The 18,084-nt window shown below is 48.2% G+C and overlaps 2 protein-coding genes across 3 annotated transcripts in view; one reads left to right on the top strand and one right to left on the bottom strand.

Moving 5' to 3' along the window:
• POLR2B (RNA polymerase II subunit B) overlaps positions 1–10,502 on the top strand; it is a 33,097-nt gene extending 22,595 nt beyond the window's left edge. For both annotated transcript variants that reach the window (XM_056848921.1, XM_056848922.1), the window contains 9 exons: positions 624–720; positions 1,983–2,077; positions 3,841–4,091; positions 4,174–4,263; positions 5,925–6,032; positions 6,849–6,962; positions 7,058–7,218; positions 8,404–8,599; positions 10,374–10,502. In XM_056848921.1, the coding sequence (XP_056704899.1) occupies positions 624–720; positions 1,983–2,077; positions 3,841–4,091; positions 4,174–4,263; positions 5,925–6,032; positions 6,849–6,962; positions 7,058–7,218; positions 8,404–8,599; positions 10,374–10,463 (1,202 nt within the window). In that variant the 3' untranslated portion in view covers positions 10,464–10,502. The remainder of the gene's footprint in view (positions 1–623; positions 721–1,982; positions 2,078–3,840; positions 4,092–4,173; positions 4,264–5,924; positions 6,033–6,848; positions 6,963–7,057; positions 7,219–8,403; positions 8,600–10,373) is intronic.
• Positions 10,503–15,558: 5,056 nt separating this feature from the next.
• IGFBP7 (insulin like growth factor binding protein 7) overlaps positions 15,559–18,084 on the bottom strand; it is a gene marked incomplete at its 5' end in the record, with an annotated part of 37,059 nt that continues 34,533 nt past the window's right edge. The window contains 2 exons of the mRNA XM_056848499.1: positions 15,559–15,587; positions 17,425–17,551. Coding sequence (XP_056704477.1) covers positions 15,568–15,587; positions 17,425–17,551 — 147 coding nt within the window. The remainder of the gene's footprint in view (positions 15,588–17,424; positions 17,552–18,084) is intronic.

Raw genomic sequence — 18,084 nt, 5'->3', positions numbered from 1 at the left:
TCTTGGCAGTAGACCTGGCCTCTGGAGGCCCATAGAAGCCAATGGGTAGACCTGGCCTCTGAAGGGGGACTTTTTCCCCTCCTCGGAGTCCAGGTCTACCGCCAAGAAAGCCAGTGGGTAGACATGGCCTCCCAATGGGACTCAGCCGGAGGCCAGGTCTACCAAAGGAAGCCCGCCCCGCCTAACAGTTGATAGGCGGGCAGGGGGGCCATGAACTGCCGAGCCGCCCGCCCAGCAGTCGCGTGGCTAGAGGGGAGGGCAGGCTTTAACCTCCCAACCATTGAGGGAAAGGGAAAGGGGGACTGGCCATTCTCCACGGCGGGCGGGCGGGGAGAGACAGCGTGCCCGCTCTCTCAGGCGCGCCGGCTCCGCAGCCCGGCTGCAGGCGTGAGCAGGCACAAGAGCAGGGGCTCCGAACCAAGTTCGGAGAGCTGCACTCAACGGGCCAAAGAGCCGCATGCGGCTCTGGGGCCGCAGTTTTGAGACCCCTGCGTTAGGAGATCATTTCAGCACAGAACATCTGGCGGTGCAAAAATGCCAAGTAAACAATGACTAGCTCAACACCAAGGTATGGAGGACACAGGGCGCATGACGGCTGACACATGTTCTTCCGACCCTTACAGGCATCAACTCTATCGTGGCCATCGCTTCGTATACCGGCTATAATCAAGAGGACTCGGTCATCATGAACCGTTCCGCAGTCGACAGAGGCTTTTTCAGGTCGGGCTCACCAAACGCTTCGATCTTTTTCTAGCAATGTGTTGGCCACCTTTGGCAGGTAATGGGTATTTCCTGTGCTGCTGTGGAACGGTGCCCTGCAATCTCCTGATTGCCCCTGATTGTCCTCTCCGCTCCTCTCCGCACCTTTTTGAAGAAAGGTCTCCAGAACAGCACACAATACTCCAGGTGCGGCCTGACCAGCGCAGTGTACAGGATTAACTATGACATCTTGCGATTCGGATGTTATGCCTCTGTTGATGCACCCCAAGATCGCAATAGCTTTTTTTTGTCGCTGCATCATGCCGTGTGTGTAAAGTGCCGTCAAGTCGCAGCCGACTTAAGGCGACCCCTTTTGGGGTTTTCATGGCAGGAGACTAACAAAGGTGGTTTGCCAGTGTCTTCCTCTGCACAGCAACCCTGGTATTCCTTGGTGGTCTCCCATCCAAATACCAACCAGGGCCGACCCTGCTTAGCTTCTGAGATCTGACGAGATCAGGCTAGCCTTGGCACTGGCTGCTCATTATTTATCTTACGGTCCACCTGTACCCCAAGCTCTTGTTCACGCACACTGCTACCCAGAAGTGTATCCCCAATCCAGTATGCATGTCCCTCGTTTTTGGTGCCCAGATGTAGAAGCCCTCTGATGTGGGGACATGTTTTCTTGTGAGAGCCAAAAACAGGTGACGGTACTGTCTTTCCTTCCTAATCTGTTGTTTGAGCATTTAGTCTTGGTGTTCAGTGTGTTTGTGTATGCCGGGAGAGGAGACTGCCGTTGTGGCAGAGCTTCAGTTGCATGGACCGATCACTGTCCACGTTGTGGGTACCGTTGTGGGGACCTTGCCTGCTCAAGCGTTGTGAGGTTTGTGCAGGCCTTCCTGATTCTACGTTGGAGAGCAGCTCCTCTGCTAGGACAGATGCTTGCAAAGGGGGCCTTTTGGACATGCCCCTGTGGCCCTCTGGCCAGTCACTCGTTTTCCCTGCAGGGCTACTTCGAGAAGGCCGAGACGGCGGGCCAGCACCGCAGTCTCCTACAAGTTGGGTCTATCATCAGTGCTTTTTGCTCCATGCCCTTTTGGCCTCTTGGCACTACTGGAGAAGGGCAAACGGCAGATGCAGCTGAGGGGGCTCCAGTTTTTGGCCTCCTTTCCACTCTTTGAAATGTCAACATCGCCTTCGGTTTTCTTGGTTTGATCACCTGAATTGGAAGAGCACCGTGGGGTTACTAGCTGATGGATGTTTCAATTTTTCCCCCCACCTTGCAGATCGGTGTTCTATCGTTCCTACAAAGAACAAGAGTCCAAGAAAGGCTTTGACCAGGAAGAAGTGTTTGAGAAACCGACGCGGGAAACTTGTCAGGGTAAGGGGAGGGCAGGGGAGTACCAGGGGCCCTGCCGGATCAGACGAATGCTCCGCCTTGTTTAGTGTCACGTCCGCAACAGTGATCAGTCAGATGCCACAGGGAAGCCCATAAGCAGGGCCCACAGACAGCAGCTCTTCTTTCTGATTCCTCAAGGGCACCCTACCCTCATAGGCATTCTGTCTCTGAACCCTAAAAATCCTCCAGGAACATGCCCACTTTTTATATCCATCCAAGCGAGCGATGCTCCTAGTGGCAATGAGTTCCCCAAGTCAACTTTCCATTGAATTGAAGTAGTACTTCCTTTTATTTATCCAGAATCTCCTTCCAACGAATTTCGGAGTGATTCCAGGATTCTGTGAGAGGGAGAGAAGTTTCTATCAACTCTCTCTCAACCAAACATAATGTTGGAGATTGCTGTTGTGTCAATCCCTCAGTCACCTTTTTTTCTGAATTTAAAATGGCCGGAAGTTGCCTGCTTACTTACTTTAATGATACTGTTCGTATGGCCAATTTGGTCCTGAACAGTGTCACACTAAGATCAAAATTAAGGAAAAAGAACTGTGTGTGTGTGTGCGTGTGTGTGTAAACAGATATCTAGATAACCAATAAGAAAATTAGTATTTTTTAATCTTGATTGACTGGGGGGAAAACTTGGCAACTGCCAATGTAGTATTAAAATCTACCCCTGCTAAAAGAACCCTCAAATTATCCAATTCACAGACAAATTCCCAGATAAAAGGCTTTATCCATCTGTCTCTAGCTTCACTGAGCAGGTCACAACTAAACAAGGGATGCTGAAGAGTGTCTGTTTGGCCACAACCACATTGACATACTCTCTCACAATACAGCACCCTATTTAAATGACTTATTAGCTCCCCTGATGGAATGACATTCAGTCTAGCCAACATAAATAATCGTTTATATTGCGGGAGTGTCAGAAAATCAAAATACATCGGGAGAGAGTGCAGCAAGTTTAGACCTAGGTGGCCTGCCAGTACCTGTTGAGGCCTGGGCTGATGGGCAGCTGATCAGTAATGAAGTTTCATCTCCAGCTCCTTTATGCCTTTGCTGTTTGCAGAGGAAAAAACTGCACAGTGTTTCAGTTTTGAAACTGAAGAGCAGCCTGCTGCTGCAGCGGAAGCGACTGTGAAACAAATGGGTCTTTCCCCTACCGTGATATGATTAAGTCAAGGACAAAAATGCGGATGCAAAGTTTGAATTCACAGCCTTTCGCTTGTTGTTCCATACAGCGGCCATAAAAAAGCGTGGTCCTAGACAGTACCAAGTCTGAGAACTGCTGGGCTCATTTAATTTCTGGGGAAGGTCCGTGGCTCAGGGGTAGAGCATCTGCTTGGCATGCAGAAGGGCCCAGGTTCAGTCCCCGGCATCTCCAGTTAAAGGGACTAGGCGGGTAGGGGATGTGAAAGGCCCCTTCCTGAGACCCTGGAGAGCTGCTGCCGGTCTGAATAGAGAATACTGACCTTGATGGATCAAGGGTCTGGTTCAGTATCAGGCAGCTTCATGTGTTCAAGAGACTAGAGGAATTTAGTCGTCGCGCTTGCATTTAAATGTAGCCTTCCAGGGTTGGGAGCCGGCCTCCCTTTTCTCTGTCTTTTGCAGTCCCAAGGAGAGAATCCTGATAGGTTTATCAAGCCCCTCGTTGAACTGCCTGGACTGGTTGGTGGCGGGCTGTGTCCGGCTCGGCGGGCTTGGGCAGGCGTGGCCTCAGCCCTGCGCCCCCTTCCTCCCTGTTTTCCCAGGGATGCGTCACGCCATCTACGACAAGCTGGACGACGATGGCTTGATCGCGCCCGGCGTGCGCGTCTCGGGAGATGACGTCATCATCGGCAAGACGGTGACTCTGCCCGAGAACGAGGACGAGCTGGAGAGCACCAACCGCCGCTACACCAAGAGAGACTGCAGCACTTTCCTGCGGACGAGCGAGACGGGGATCGTCGATCAGGTCATGGTGACCTTGAACCAGGAGGGATACAAGTTTTGTAAAATCCGGGTAAGCGTTGCAGGCTGACGGCGATAAAGCCTGTGCTGCAGAAGGGCTTGAGTAGCTAACGGAGGTCTGCCTTTGCCTCTAGGTGCGCTCGGTGAGAATCCCGCAAATCGGAGACAAATTTGCCAGTAGACACGGTCAGAAAGGTACCTGCGGTATCCAGTACCGGCAGGAGGTAAGAGCCTCACTGTGGGTGATTTCAGCGCTATGAAGAACTTTTTCAAAAGCGTGTTAGAAACGAATGGTCAGCCTTCCCATTTAGAAGAAGAGTTGGTTTTTGTACCCTGATTTTCTCTCCCTTTTAAGGAGTCTCTCTCAAAGCGGCTTGCCTTCCCTTCCCCTCCCCACACAACAGACACCCTGTGAAGTAGGTGGGGCTGAGAGAGCTCAGAGAGAACTGTGACTAGCCCAAGGTCACCCAGCAGGCTTCTTATGGAGGAGTGAGGAAACAAACCCGGTTCTCCAGATTAGAATCCGCCACTCATGTGGAGGAGTGGGGAATCGAACCCGGTTCTCTAGATTAGAGTCCGCCGCTCCTAACCACTACATCACGCTGTGTCTTTAAAAAAAAAATGTTTTTTTTTAAATTTAATTTATTTCAAAAGGGCGGGATACAGAAGGAAGAAAGGGAAAGGATAGGGGACCGTCTGCAAATAAAGTACATTTGTAGAAAATAATAGTGTTTTAACACAAAAAGGAATTACATCATGATTACCACAACTGTTTCTCTAATTAATTAAATGAAATAACTTGTTCCGGTAGAAAATATTCACTTTGCTATAATCAATAATTGTACTTTTATTCTTGTTCTACTAAAAAGTAACTTCACTTTGCTTCAACTGATATTTTTACTGGGTATCTTGATCGCCTTTTCTAACATCAGCTCTTAAGGGGATGGATGTTTTTGTGTCATTTTAATAAAAATAGCGGTAGCTTTCAAAACTCCAGCCCTGGCATAAGCTGAGGAAACCGGTCTGAACGGTATTGGCAAGCTGCTTGTGTGACCCTCAGAGTCACTTAATGGGGCGGCGCCTCTTGGGGGCGGCGGCGGGGGGGGGGAGAGAGAGCATTTTCCACACTTGGCACTACAGAGAAGGGTCGACCTCAGTACCACCCAGCCTGGAGCAGGAACTCCCTGAAAGCCTTGGGGCTGAGATGATCCTATGTATGGAGGCGGTCTTGCTGGTACCTTGCCCATTTGGTGGCTGTGGAGGTGATTGCTGAGCACTTTCGAAATCGAAATATTTTTTATTACGGCGTTGCCATTCTAAAAATACTTAAAACTATCCACAATTCACGTTTATACATTTAATTTAAAATACAAAATGTAAATCCATCAAATTAGGTTTTACTTATCCCCCTAAATTAAAATTAGACCTATCTATGAGGAAACCTTTGAGAGGCGAACTTTGAGTGCTATTGTGCAGAACCTAGCTGTGGCTAAGGTAACCTGTTCTTTTTCCCCCTCCAGAAGAGTCTGCAATATTACTTATTCTGAGGGCTCTCTAGGGCCCTTCAGCGAAGGGAGAATGTACTTTCCTCTGGGCCAGGAAATGCACAGGAGGCCACTACAGTGGGTGGGTGGGTGAAGGAAGCGGCTGAATACGCTTTTTGCCACCAAATCCCTGTTACGATCTGGGCAGCAAAAATTCTTGGTAACCTTGAAGCATCAGATAGTCTCCAAGGGCAGTCAGTGTAGAGTGTATTGCGGCTGTCAGTTTGAGCGGTTAACTGTCATGGAGAGCGGTTCGGCCAGTTTCAGAAAGTTAACGCTAATTGAGATTCTTTTGGAGAGGGGGGAAAACATAACCTCACCTCTTCCTCCCCCGTCTTTAGGACATGCCTTTCACCTGCGAAGGTATCACCCCAGACATCATCATCAACCCCCACGCCATCCCTTCGCGTATGACCATTGGTCACTTGATTGAGTGTCTGCAAGGGAAGGTAAGGACATGCGGCTGCTTGTATGAAGAACTTGGTTTGAGTACACCTGGCCCAGCGGGCAGCCCCGGCCCGGTAGCGGGGGGCACTGGGCCGGCAAGCAGGGCGGGCAGGCGGCCGAGGAGGAGGAGGCGTCCAGTGAGGCGCCACCGCCGGCCCAGGCCGAGAAGAGCAAGGTGAGAGCGGCCAGCCGGAGCTGGGCCATGGCGCGGGGAGGCTGCAGAGTGCTGGAGAAGGCGCAGCACTGTCTGGTCCCTGGGCGGGGAGGTGGGAATTGGGCTGGCAGCTGGGCTGACCAAGGGCCAGGGCCCGGCTGGGAAACTCCGCACCCGCTCCCACCCCCACTCAGTCCGCCGGCCTTCTGGGCGGCCTCGCCCCAAGGGGAAACGGCCTGGGAGGGGTCACCCCAAGGGCAGCAGCTTCGGCGCCTTTTGGCTAATGGAATTCACTGCCACTAGCTTCGGGGGCTTGCAAAAGGGACCCAGACAAACCAGACGACTGCTGGGAGTTGCATGTCTGCAGCGCCTAGGGACACCCAAATTCAGAGGTGGGAATCGGGCTGCTATGAACACATGAAGCTGCCTTCTACTGAACCAGACCCTCAGTCAATCAAAGTCAGTATTGTCTACTCAGACTGGCAGCGGCTCTCCAGGGTCTCAGGCAGGGGTTTTTCACATCGCCTACTTGCCTAGTCCCTTTCACTGGAGATGTCTGGGATTGAACCTAGGACCTTCTACATGCCAAGCAGATGCTGTACCGCTGAGCCACAGCCCCTCCTGTTTGCAAATATTTCACAAATGCTAATTTGTTTTCTTCTAGGTATCTGCCAACAAGGGAGAAATAGGCGACGCCACGCCTTTCAATGATGCTGTCAATGTGCAAAAGATCTCCAATTTGCTCTCAGACTATGGTTATCATCTGAGAGGAAATGAGGTACGTCACTTTCCCAGTGGCAAATTATCAGCCTGCATCGTTTGTTCTCCATGTTGGGTGTGTGGCTACTTTTCTGTTTTTGCTCTTTTCTGCAGGTTTTGTACAATGGCTTCACTGGTCGCAAAATTACGTCACAGATCTTTATTGGCCCTACTTACTACCAGCGGCTGAAACACATGGTGGATGATAAAATCCATTCCCGAGCAAGAGGGCCAATTCAGATCCTTAACAGGCAACCTATGGAAGGTCGATCCCGGTAAGAACACTTGCCTGCATAGTGTAGTGGTTAAGAGCAGTGGACTCTAATATGGAAGGGAAGGTGATTATAAGCCGGTTTGATTCTTCCTTAAGTGGTAGAGAAAGTCGGCATATAAAAACCACCTCCTCTTCTTGCTTGCTTGCTTGCTTATGTTTTTCTGGAGGGTATTTTTTTTAACCTGTCCCCCTAACCGGGAATGGGTCCATTAATAATTTAAATTAAAGTTTCTCAAAATGAAAAAGGCTTGTTGTATGTAGCCGCTCACCTGGGGTGAGCAGGATCTTTGGTGGGTGATCAGATATGGAAGCATATATGGATCAAGGTATGGAAAGAGGAGGTTGGTTCTTTCATCCCATCAAGATGCTGAAAATGACGTATGATGGGCTACTGAGTGTTTGCATGGCTGTGGAAAAGTTCCATATGAGTGATCCTTACAAGTTGGCTGACTATGTTGCGTCTCCCCCCCATAGCTATTGAGCATGTGTTTACATGTATTAAACCGGTGTGCCTATATACGGTTGTATGACTGAATATTCTGTGCCACATTAAAACAAATGTGGTGTCAAGAAAAGCCGAACTGTATAACTTGCATAAATCATGCAAGTTTGCAGCACATTCAATTTAGCATACTTGTGCAGTTGTAACAGCCTTGTGTACTTCATTCTGCTTCAGTTGTTCATGGGGAAAGAGAACGAACTACACAAGCCCCGAAGACTTATCCCCAATCAGTAGAAATTTTATTTGGACTTCTCTGGGGCATGATCTTTTGCCATGCAGACTTTCAAGCATATATTCATAAAGTCTAGGCTAGAATCTTGATCTAAAAATAAAATGTCTACTACCATTCTTAGGAAGCTGGGTTGTGGCTTTTCCACACTTCCACAAAATGGCAGCATGTGGGTAGAATTACAATTTGATCATAAAGCTACATTTCTGAGAGGTTTTTCTTCGGCATTCTATTCTACATTGGCGGGTTCACAAACAGCATGGAGATTTTTCTGGCATATGACCTGCAAATGGTCTTGTCTGTTTTTTTTTCTCTGGTGGTATTTTTGTGAACAACCCAACTTCTGCTGTCAAGGTTTGCTTATATTAGCTTGGGGTTGGGGGTGGGGATCGGCCTGATTGGTAGCTCCCTAGCTCAGAAAAATTCTGAATTGTGTATATATTTTTCTTTCTTAGTGACGGTGGCCTACGTTTCGGAGAGATGGAGCGTGACTGTCAGATTGCTCACGGAGCAGCGCAGTTCTTAAGGGAAAGATTGTTTGAAGCCTCAGACCCTTATCAGGTTCACGTGTGCAACCTGTGTGGACTTATAGCCATAGCAAACACGAGGACTCACACCTACGAGTGTCGGGGCTGCCGGAATAAGACTCAGGTATGTGAAACGAGAAGGGGCCGAGAATTGGCATCCTCTGGGAACTGGGTTTTGAAACCCAAAAACAAAATATATGCGCTTTTTGCTGCGCAGCGAAGAATCCTGAAAAGAAGACCCATTCGGTTTGATAAGAATGCCATGGTCCCCTGGAATGAGCTCATTGGCACCCTAAGCTTTCGTGGACTAGAATCCTTCGTAGACAAAGGAAATAGTATCCTCTGCTGACAGGAACAAAGAAAATCTAAAAAGTTGAGCCCAAAGGCCATGAAATGCATGGGGCTCTAGGCTATGCTGTTTTTTAGTTTTGTGTATCTGATGGTGCCCATGAAAGTTCATGGTGCCCATGAGTTTATTCTGCAGTACGTTTGTTAGAATGGTTCCTCAATGGAACAGGCTTCCTCGGGAGGTTAAAAACCTTCCCTGGAGGTTTTTAAGCTGAGGTTAGATGGCCATCTGACAGCAATGCTGATTCTATGACCGTAGGCAGATCATGAGAGGGAAGGCATCTTGGCCATCTTCTGGGCATGGAGTAGGGGGTCACTGGGGGTGTGGGGGGTAGTTTGGAATTTCCTGCACTGTGCAGGGGGTGGGACTAGATGACCCTGATGATCCCTTCTAACTCTGTGATTCTATGAACGTGTCATGTAAAGCAAAGTGGAGTATGAGTTGCATGGTCCAGAATGTCTGATGTCGCTTCTTGGACTAAGACTGTTGACTTCCTTTGTTCTCATCTGGGAGAAGAGATTATGGGAGTAAATATCACTGACCTGCCTTTATAAGGCCCTGACCTTGATGGCCCAGGTGAGGCCAATCTTGTCAGCTGTTGGAAGCTAAGCAGCATCGGCCCTGCTTAGGACTTGGATGGGAGACCACTGAGGAAGTCCAAGGTTGCTGTGCAGAGGCAGGCAATGGCAAACCACCTCTGAATGTGTCTTGCCTTGCCAACCCTATGGGGTTGCTGTAAGTCGGCTATGACTTGACGGCACTTTCCACCGCCACCCTTTTGATAAAGCCAGTTACTAGAATGAAGGTGAAGCTTCCAGCATTCTATGAATGCGCAAGGTAGTGTCGCATCTTCACACAACGCATGGTTAAATTGTGGAACTCCCTGCCCCAGGATGTGGTGATGGCTGCCACCCATGCTTCGAAGGCAGTTTCCCAGCATGCAACAAGCGTGCATGACTGCTTTTTGACAACATCGAACCCTTTTGGGCTCAGGGAGGTTATTCCTCAGTTCTTTGGAGAGTCAATAAATATAAAGTTTATTCAACAGGACTGGAATTACATTGAAAATTTGGGGAAAAGCCCCTTAGTCCTTTTATGCATGGGTTGTTTCCATTGGATATGCTGCTCTGTTGATGCTGCCAACTTGGAAGGCTTGAAGAGGGGAGTGGACATGTTCATGGAGGAGAGGGCTATCCATGGCTACTAGTAAAAACAGATACTGGTCATGATGCACACCTATTCTCTCCAGGATCAGATGAGCGTGCCTATTCTATTAGGTGCTGTGGAACACAGGCAGGACAATGCCTCTGCAGTTGTCATGTTTGTGGGCTTCTTAGAGGCACCTGGTTGGCCACTGTGTGGACAGACTGCTGGACTTGGATGGGCCTGGGTCTGATCCAGCAGGGCCTTTCTTATGTTCTTATACATTTAGAAGCACTAGATGAGATTGTCAGTGGCTGCTTTAAGTGTTTGTTGTGATGCTTTTTACTTAATGAGTAGTTTTCTTTTTTTATGGCTCTTAAACAAAAACCCACCTTCCCCTTTTCAGATTTCTCTGGTGAGAATGCCGTACGCCTGCAAGCTCCTCTTCCAGGAATTGATGTCCATGAGTATCGCACCTCGGATGATGAGTGTGTAGCCTTTGGAAGTTCCTTCAGTCAGTTGTGGTGTAACTTTGACCTTTGTGGTGTTTTGGAGATGCGTGCTTTCGCCGAAAATCATGACAGCAATTTGCTTCGTAGCTGCGGTTCTCAAACTGGTTTTTATGTTTTTGTAAATACAAATAAACAGCTCTTCGGTCAGATAGTTGCCTGTCAAATCTGTGTGTGGGGAAGGGTTTTTTGGGACTCGAGGACAGTTCTCTCTCAGTGGATTCCCAAACCAAGGAAGGGCACAACACCCTACTTCCAATTTATGAAGCTATCAGTAATTTACCCAGGCTTCATACTGTATTACATGGCAATCTGTCAGCAATGCTGATTCTATGACCTCAGGCAGATCATGATCTTGGCCATCTTCTGGACATGGAGTAGGGGTGACTGGGTGTGTGGGGGAGGCAGTTGTGAATTTCCTGCATTGTGCAGGGGGTTGGACTAGATTACTCCGGTGGTCCCTTCCAACTCTATGATTCTATGACCTAGATGGTCCAGGCTAGCTGGATATCGTCAGATCTCTGAAGCTAAGCAGGGTTGGCCCTAGTTAATACCTGTATGGGAGGACCACCAAAGAAGTCCAGAGTTGCTATACAGTGGCAGGCCACCTCTGTTCATCTTTTGCCTTCAAAACTATATGGGGTTGCCATAAGTCAGCAGTGACTTGATAGCACTTTCCACTACCAATATAGAATCCCACTAGGCAGACGGGAGGGGGGTTATAGCGGCTCTCTGACCCTGTATGGCCTTCTCTGCCCTTCTTTTTCTATCAATCTCAAACCCCAAAAAGGAAACAAACCCCAAAGAGGAAATGGCAAAACTCTGCTTCTTTGTATAGAACACAGATACAAATGACATAAGCTTTGGGTATATTGATCTAATGTTATCAAGAGACCTTTCAGCAGGTTGTGGGGACAATGCAGCCACACAGAATGGCTTTTAACGAAAAATTAGTTGGGCTGGTTGATTGGTTGATTTAGCCTCTTAATTCCCTGACATGGCTTGAGTTCTCTGTGGCCTTGGGCTAGTCACAGTTCTCTCAGCCCCACCTACCTCACATGGTGTGTGTTCTGGGGAGGGGAAGGAGATTGTAAGCCTGTTTGAGTCTTCTTTAAGTGGTAGAGAAAGTCAGCATATAAAAACCAACTCCTCTTCTTCTAAGGCATGCGTATGAGAAACAGAGCCTGGATTTAAGGCTGTAAAAAGGTTACAGGGCTTCTCAGTGTGACCCTGAGGTAGATGAGCAAAATAATATGGAAGTTTTTTAGGGGGGGCAGTGTAACTATCAAAACTGACCAAGTCATGACGTCCCCTTGGGTAGGATGATACTTGTTTGACAACAACCAGCGATTGGAACACGGCTTGGAACATAGTGGGGCCTTTTGTGGAAAGGGCTGTGGCTCTGGTAGAGCCTCTGCCTGGCATGCAGAAGGTGCCAGGTTCAATCCCCAGCATCTCCAGTTAAAGGGACTAGGCAGGTAGGTGATGTGAAAGACCTCTTCCTGAGACCCCGGAGAGCCGTTGCCAGTCTGAGTAGACAATACTGACTTTGATGGACCAAGGGTCTGATTCAGTAGAAGGCAGCTTCATGTGTCATAAGCTGCTGGGCCAAGACAGGGCAACTAAGGACATCTCAGTTTTTATGGCTGAGCTGTAGATAAAGCCACAGGGCTCAAAACAACTATGCTGGACCACTAGAGCTCCTGCAGCCTTGCTAGGTGTGGGAAGGACAAGGATATCTCGATCCCCCAAACAGCCAAGATGAGTTACAGGACAAATCCAGATGTCTAGACCCAATACTGTCCAAAAGGTCTATAGGTGATGTTTGCCTAAAGGAAGAGTGGTGGAGTCGCAATATCATGTAGACTCTAGGCAGGGAGATAACAGGGATAAGGCCTGAATCCCAGTGTGAATATCCAGCAGTGGAGGGTGTATCTGACCTTGGTGGGAGGAAAAACGAGACCAGCCCACAATGAAGCGGGGGATTTGTACATTTGGTACAATGCTAACTGAACTGTTTGTGTAACAAGGACAATGGTATCTGAAGCTTGTAGCACGAACCCTGTTTTGAGTAAGCCATGCTGGCCCATCAAATAAAACATCTCACAACACAGTTTTCTTCATGGGGACCCTTGACACAACCCCTGTCCCCACAATGGTAGGTGTTGAGGGGTGTCTCTGTGTATGTTGCTGCCTCCTGCCACTGAAGCAGGGGAAGAAGAAGAGTTGGTTTTTATACCTCGGTTTTCTCTACCTTTAAGGAGTCTCAAACGGCTTACCATCTCCTTCCCTTCCTCGCCCCACAACAGACACTTTGTGGGGAGAGAGTTCAGACAGAACTGAGACTAGCCCAAGGCCACCCAGCAGGCTTCATGTGGAGGAGTGGGGAAACCAACCCGGTTCACCAGATTAGAGTCTGCCGCTTGTGTGGAGGAGTGGGGAATCGAACCCGGTCCTCCAAATTAGAGCCCAGCGCTCTTAACCACTACACCACATCATGTGGAATTGCAAAGCTGAATGGGGTTTGCTTTCGCATCAATGGTAACAGCAAAATGGGGGCTTCAGACAAAATTTTGGGAGGAACAGGAATGCTAAACTATTGAGATATTGGCAAACTTGAGTGAAGCCACCAGCGTGGAGCAGAATTTGGGAAGACCCATGTTCTCTTCCCTGGTGGAATTGAAGAAGAGAAAGGTTTCTATATGCCGACTTTCTCTACCACTTAAGGAAGAAACAAACTGGCTTATAATCGCCTTCCCTTCCCCACAACAGACACCCTGTGAGATAGGTGGGACTGAGAGAGCTCTAAGAGCTGTGACTAGCCCAAGGTCACCCAGCTGGCTTCATGTGGAGGAGAGTGGGGAAACTAATTGGGGGATGGTTTCTCAGCTCATCGCCACACCTGTTGTGGAATTCCTTATACAACCAAGTCTGTCCCGCCACTGGGAATGAACATCATCATGTTACCTAAGCTGTCGATCCATCCTGAACTCTCATCAAAGTGCTTGGAGACAGCAGGGATCTAGCATACCGTAATCACAAAAGTGTTACATAATACTGAAGAGACCTTATACGTTCCTTGGGAGTGTGGTAGCCACAGGGCACCATTTACGATGATAGTCGGAGTATGTCGGCGGAGTCTGGCTCACACGGGAGGGCTAAATCTGGCTTTACAACCTCCTGTAACAAGCCTTCAAAGACCACAGCAAGTACAACATCTAGGAAGACAGGAATGCTAGGATCTGGACCATGTAGGGTATACCTGGTAGGCACGGTATAACATGCTTATTGCAAATAGCAAGGAAATAAATTAATAACCAAGTTGAGGTTTGTGATTAGGGGAAGTATATATCTAGGAATACATGTCTCCACATATCATGATTAGACCTGTATGTACCACTTACGAGTATTCTGTGTTTATCCACTGCATACATCACATATACATACAGATCTCCAGTTACTAGATATGTTTTTGCTACACGAAACGTGGCTATAAAAATGCACCCATATCAATACATCCTTTGCAGGGACTAGAGATATACTGAGAGCCCAGATAAACGCTCCCATCCTTAGCATATACTGTATTTACCCTGGATGTAAGTCAACCACCCCTAAAAATGTACACAAACTTTAAAAATTGTGCATACCTGTAATTCATATACGGATTTAAGACATTCCTCCTATTCTTGATGGCACACCTAGAAAAAACCTAGTCTTTCTTTAGGGCAAATACAGCAGGTTGGATCCAAACCAAATTTTCTACCGGCAGGAGAGAGGCAGGAAAATTCTGCCTGCTGGTAGAAAATGTAGTCTGGATCCAATCCACTGTATTGGCTCTAAAGCAGTGGTTTTCACCCTTTTTTGCTCCATTCCCCCCTTTTGCCATTGTTCAGAGTATAATTCCCCCCTTCCCACTCTAACTCAAAATTAAAAACAAACTACTATTTTGCAGATTGTACATAATCTACAGGACAGCACACTTTGCTGAGTAGTGTTCCCAATTCCTCCCCCTGTGTCTCGTCCAGCGCCGGAACCCTAAAATTCCCCCCAGGGGGGAATTCCCCCCCCTTGTTGAGAGCCCATGCCCTAAAGGAAAACTAGTTTTTTCTCTCTGTGTGTTTCTTACTTGTCTACCTCTTTGGACAATAGAAAAGAGCAAGAGTCCAGTAGCACCTTAAAGACTAAAAAAAATTCTGGCAAGGTATGAGCTTTTGTGAGCCACAGCTCACTTCTTCGGATAAAGCGAGAATGTGAGTCCATCTATCCTTAAGTAGAGAAGAGTGAATTCAGACACACATTGGCAATGTAAGTGTCAACAGAAAGTAAATGGCATTAGCAGGCGTGATAGTAGGCGTGGTGCAATCAGCATTGGTAATGAGACAGGAATCCCATATCTCTATTAAATCCATTGTCTTTGGACAATGTATTAAACCTACTTGAGGAGGAGGAAGAAGAACAGTTGGTTTTTATATGTCGACTTTCTCTACCACTTAAGGAAGAATCAAACCGGCTTACAATGACTTCCCTCCCCCTCCCCCACAACAGACACCCTGTTAGGTGGGTGGGGCTGAGAGAGCTCTAAGAGAGCTGTGACTAGCCCAAGGTCACCCAGCTGGCTTCATGCATAGGAGTGGGGAAACCAACCCAGTTCACCAGATTAGCCTCCCCGCTCATGTGGAGGAGTGGGGGAATCGAACCCGGTTCTCCAGATCAGAGTCCACTGCTCCAAACAACCGCTCTCAATCACTACACCACGCTGGCTCTTATCTTGGGGGTGTGGGGGCTGATCTTGAAGGGGCTGCCACGTTTGTAACCAGATTGGCATCTAATACCCTGAATAATCTGCTCATTTGAACTGTGGCACTGTTCTTCATTCATTTGAGAAACCCCCGTGGTAATAACTGATCCCAAAAATTCCCCTTCATCCCAGGGACCCCTTTTCCTCAGTTGGCACCTTAGCAAAAATTATGGAAGGAAGAAGTGATCAGAGAGGAGCAGGAAAGAACAGAAGCTGTAGTCTTCCAGAAGATTAGCTTAAACTCGGCATAAAGAGCTTCTTTCCTCTCAGTACAAGACAGAATGGCTCGCTTTTCATAGCTCAGCCTCACCACCTGCAACAGAAGAAGGTGCAATTTCAGAAATTCAGGAGGTTTATTAACAGAAGCTGAGTTTTTCAATGGAATGTACAGTAGAGAAGCTCAGTGAATTAATTTTGTACTTCTCTGAAGAAATAAAAATGATTAACTCTCCAACGCTCCCACCCATTAGAAGATGATTATGAAGAAGAGTTGGTTTTTAAATGCCAACTTTCTCCACCACTTAAGGAAAAATCAAACTGGCTTACAATCACCTTCCTTTCCCCTCCCCACAACAGACATCCTGTGAGGTAGGTGAGGATGAGAGAGCTCTAAGAGAGCTGTGACTAGCCCAAGGTCACCCAGCTGGCTTCATGTGGAGGAGTGGGGAAACCAATCCAGTTTACCAGATTACCGTCCACTCATGTGGAGGAGTGGGGAATCAAACCCGGTTCTCCAGATCAGAGCCCACCACTCCAAATCACTGCTCTTAACCACTACACCACGCTGGGTCCTTAAAGTGGCTTACAATCGCCTGCCCTCCCCCTCCCCACAACAGACACCTTGGGAGGTAGGTGGGGCTGAAAGAGCTCTGAGAGAGCTGTGACTAGCCCAAGGTCACTCAGCTGGTTTCATGTGGAGGAGTGGGGAAACCAACCCGGTTCACCCGATTAGCGTCTGCCGCTCATGTGGAGGAGTGGAGAATCAAACCTGGTTCTCCAGATTAGAGTCCACCACTCCAAACCACCGCTCTTAACCACTACGCCATGCTGGCTACTACTGTTAGCAGTAAAGCAAAGAGCTTAGGCTTTGTGTACACACCTGGGGCCCCTGCCAAGCAATACTGAACCTTAAGGAAGTCAATAGCAATGCATTCCTCCCCTATATCATCCTCCTGCAAGTGCCTCTTCCTTTGGGGAATCCTACGGTGATCTCCTGCCAGACTGCAGTCACCAGGGTGGTATGTATCAGAGGGTGTGAAGTTTACCAGCTTCCTTCCACTTCATTGAGTTACTTGGCCATGGAAGTAGAGGGGTCGTAGAAACCATGGAGCATAGTCTCATCGCCTGCCCTTACTATGAAGAGATCCGTGGCAAATTTATTCAGCCTTGGACTAACAGGCTCTCAGATAACTCGGAGTCGGAGAGGGTGAGGAAGCTGCTCTCAGACGAAAACCCAAGGGTTTCTGTTGACACTGCTAAATTTTGTGCCGCTGCATCCAAAATCGGGCACAAATTGTTGGGATGACCTGTCTTATTATCTATGTATTTAGTAGTGTCCTCTTAGGATTTTATGTAGACTACAGTGTATTTTATACTTGGAATTCCTGGTTTTAATGTTAAACGTTTTGATGTTTTTTGTATATGTCTGGCTATGTGCCGTATCAATAAATGACTGATTGACATGCCATGGAAGTAAGGAGATGGCTCCAAACACAGGGCTTGAGGAAGCAGACCTTGGGAGTCATTCCCACTTTTCCTGTCTCCTCAGCCTTGGGGTCCATTACGGATTTTGTCCATTTACAAGTGCCTGCGATCTACAACACCCCCTTAAGACCCTAGCAAGATCTTCCGCAGTCTTGCACAAAACTTTACAATTGAACTGTTCCAAGTTTGGCCACTATATAACAGCCAAAACACATCGCCTTTGGCATCTATTCAGATGTTTCCATTCCTCTTTGTATCTGCTCCAATTTGACACGGTGCTAACATACAATCCCCGGCATCTCCAGTTAAAGGGACGAGGCAAGAAGGTCATGTGAAGGACCTCTGCATGACCCTGGAGAGCCGCTGCCAGTCTGAGTAGACAATACTGACTTTGATGGACCAAAGGTCTGATTCAGTAGAAGGCAGCTTCATGTGTACCGACCTACCTTTTATGGTGGGTATTTCTTTTAATGAATTCACCACGGTAATTCTCGCCGATGCTGTAGCCTCTCCCTGAGAGTTCGATGCATGGCACTCGTATTCTCCGCCGTCATCTTTGCTCAAAGGGGATATCTACCAAACACAACCACAGTTAGCAAACAGTGTTTCTCATTATCCCGAACCGTTATTCAACCCGACATAAAGCACTGAGCTGCCTTCAGGAAAGCTAGCCCCCATTTCCCCAGAAGCTAATTCCCAGATCACAATTCCATTTCCTACCATCCCAATGAGGGAGGGGCTGTGGTTCAGTGGCAGAGAATCTGCTTGGCATGGAGAAGGCCCCAGGTTCAATCCCCGGCATCTCCAGTTAAAGGGACTAGGCAAGTAAGTGATGTGAAAGACCCCTGCCTGAGACCCTGGAGAGCCGCTGCCGGTCTGAGTAGGCAATACTGACTTTCATGGACCAAGGGCCAGATTCAGTAGAAGGCAGCTTCATGTGTCTTTTAGGGGAGGGGCTGTGGCTCAGTGGCAGAGCCTCTGCTTGGCATGCAGAAGGTCCCAGGTTCAATCCCTGGCATCTCCAGTTAAAGGGACCAGGCAAGTAAGTGATGTGAAAGACCTCTGCTTGAGAGCCCAGAGAGCCGCTGCCGGTCAAAGTAGAAAAT

The sequence above is a fragment of the Euleptes europaea genome, chromosome 4, assembly GCF_029931775.1.
Source record: "Euleptes europaea isolate rEulEur1 chromosome 4, rEulEur1.hap1, whole genome shotgun sequence".
In the NCBI taxonomy this organism is placed as follows: domain Eukaryota; kingdom Metazoa; phylum Chordata; class Lepidosauria; order Squamata; family Sphaerodactylidae; genus Euleptes; species Euleptes europaea.
Note: the sequence above shows the minus strand (reverse complement) of the source record. Positions and strands in the feature narration are given on the sequence as shown.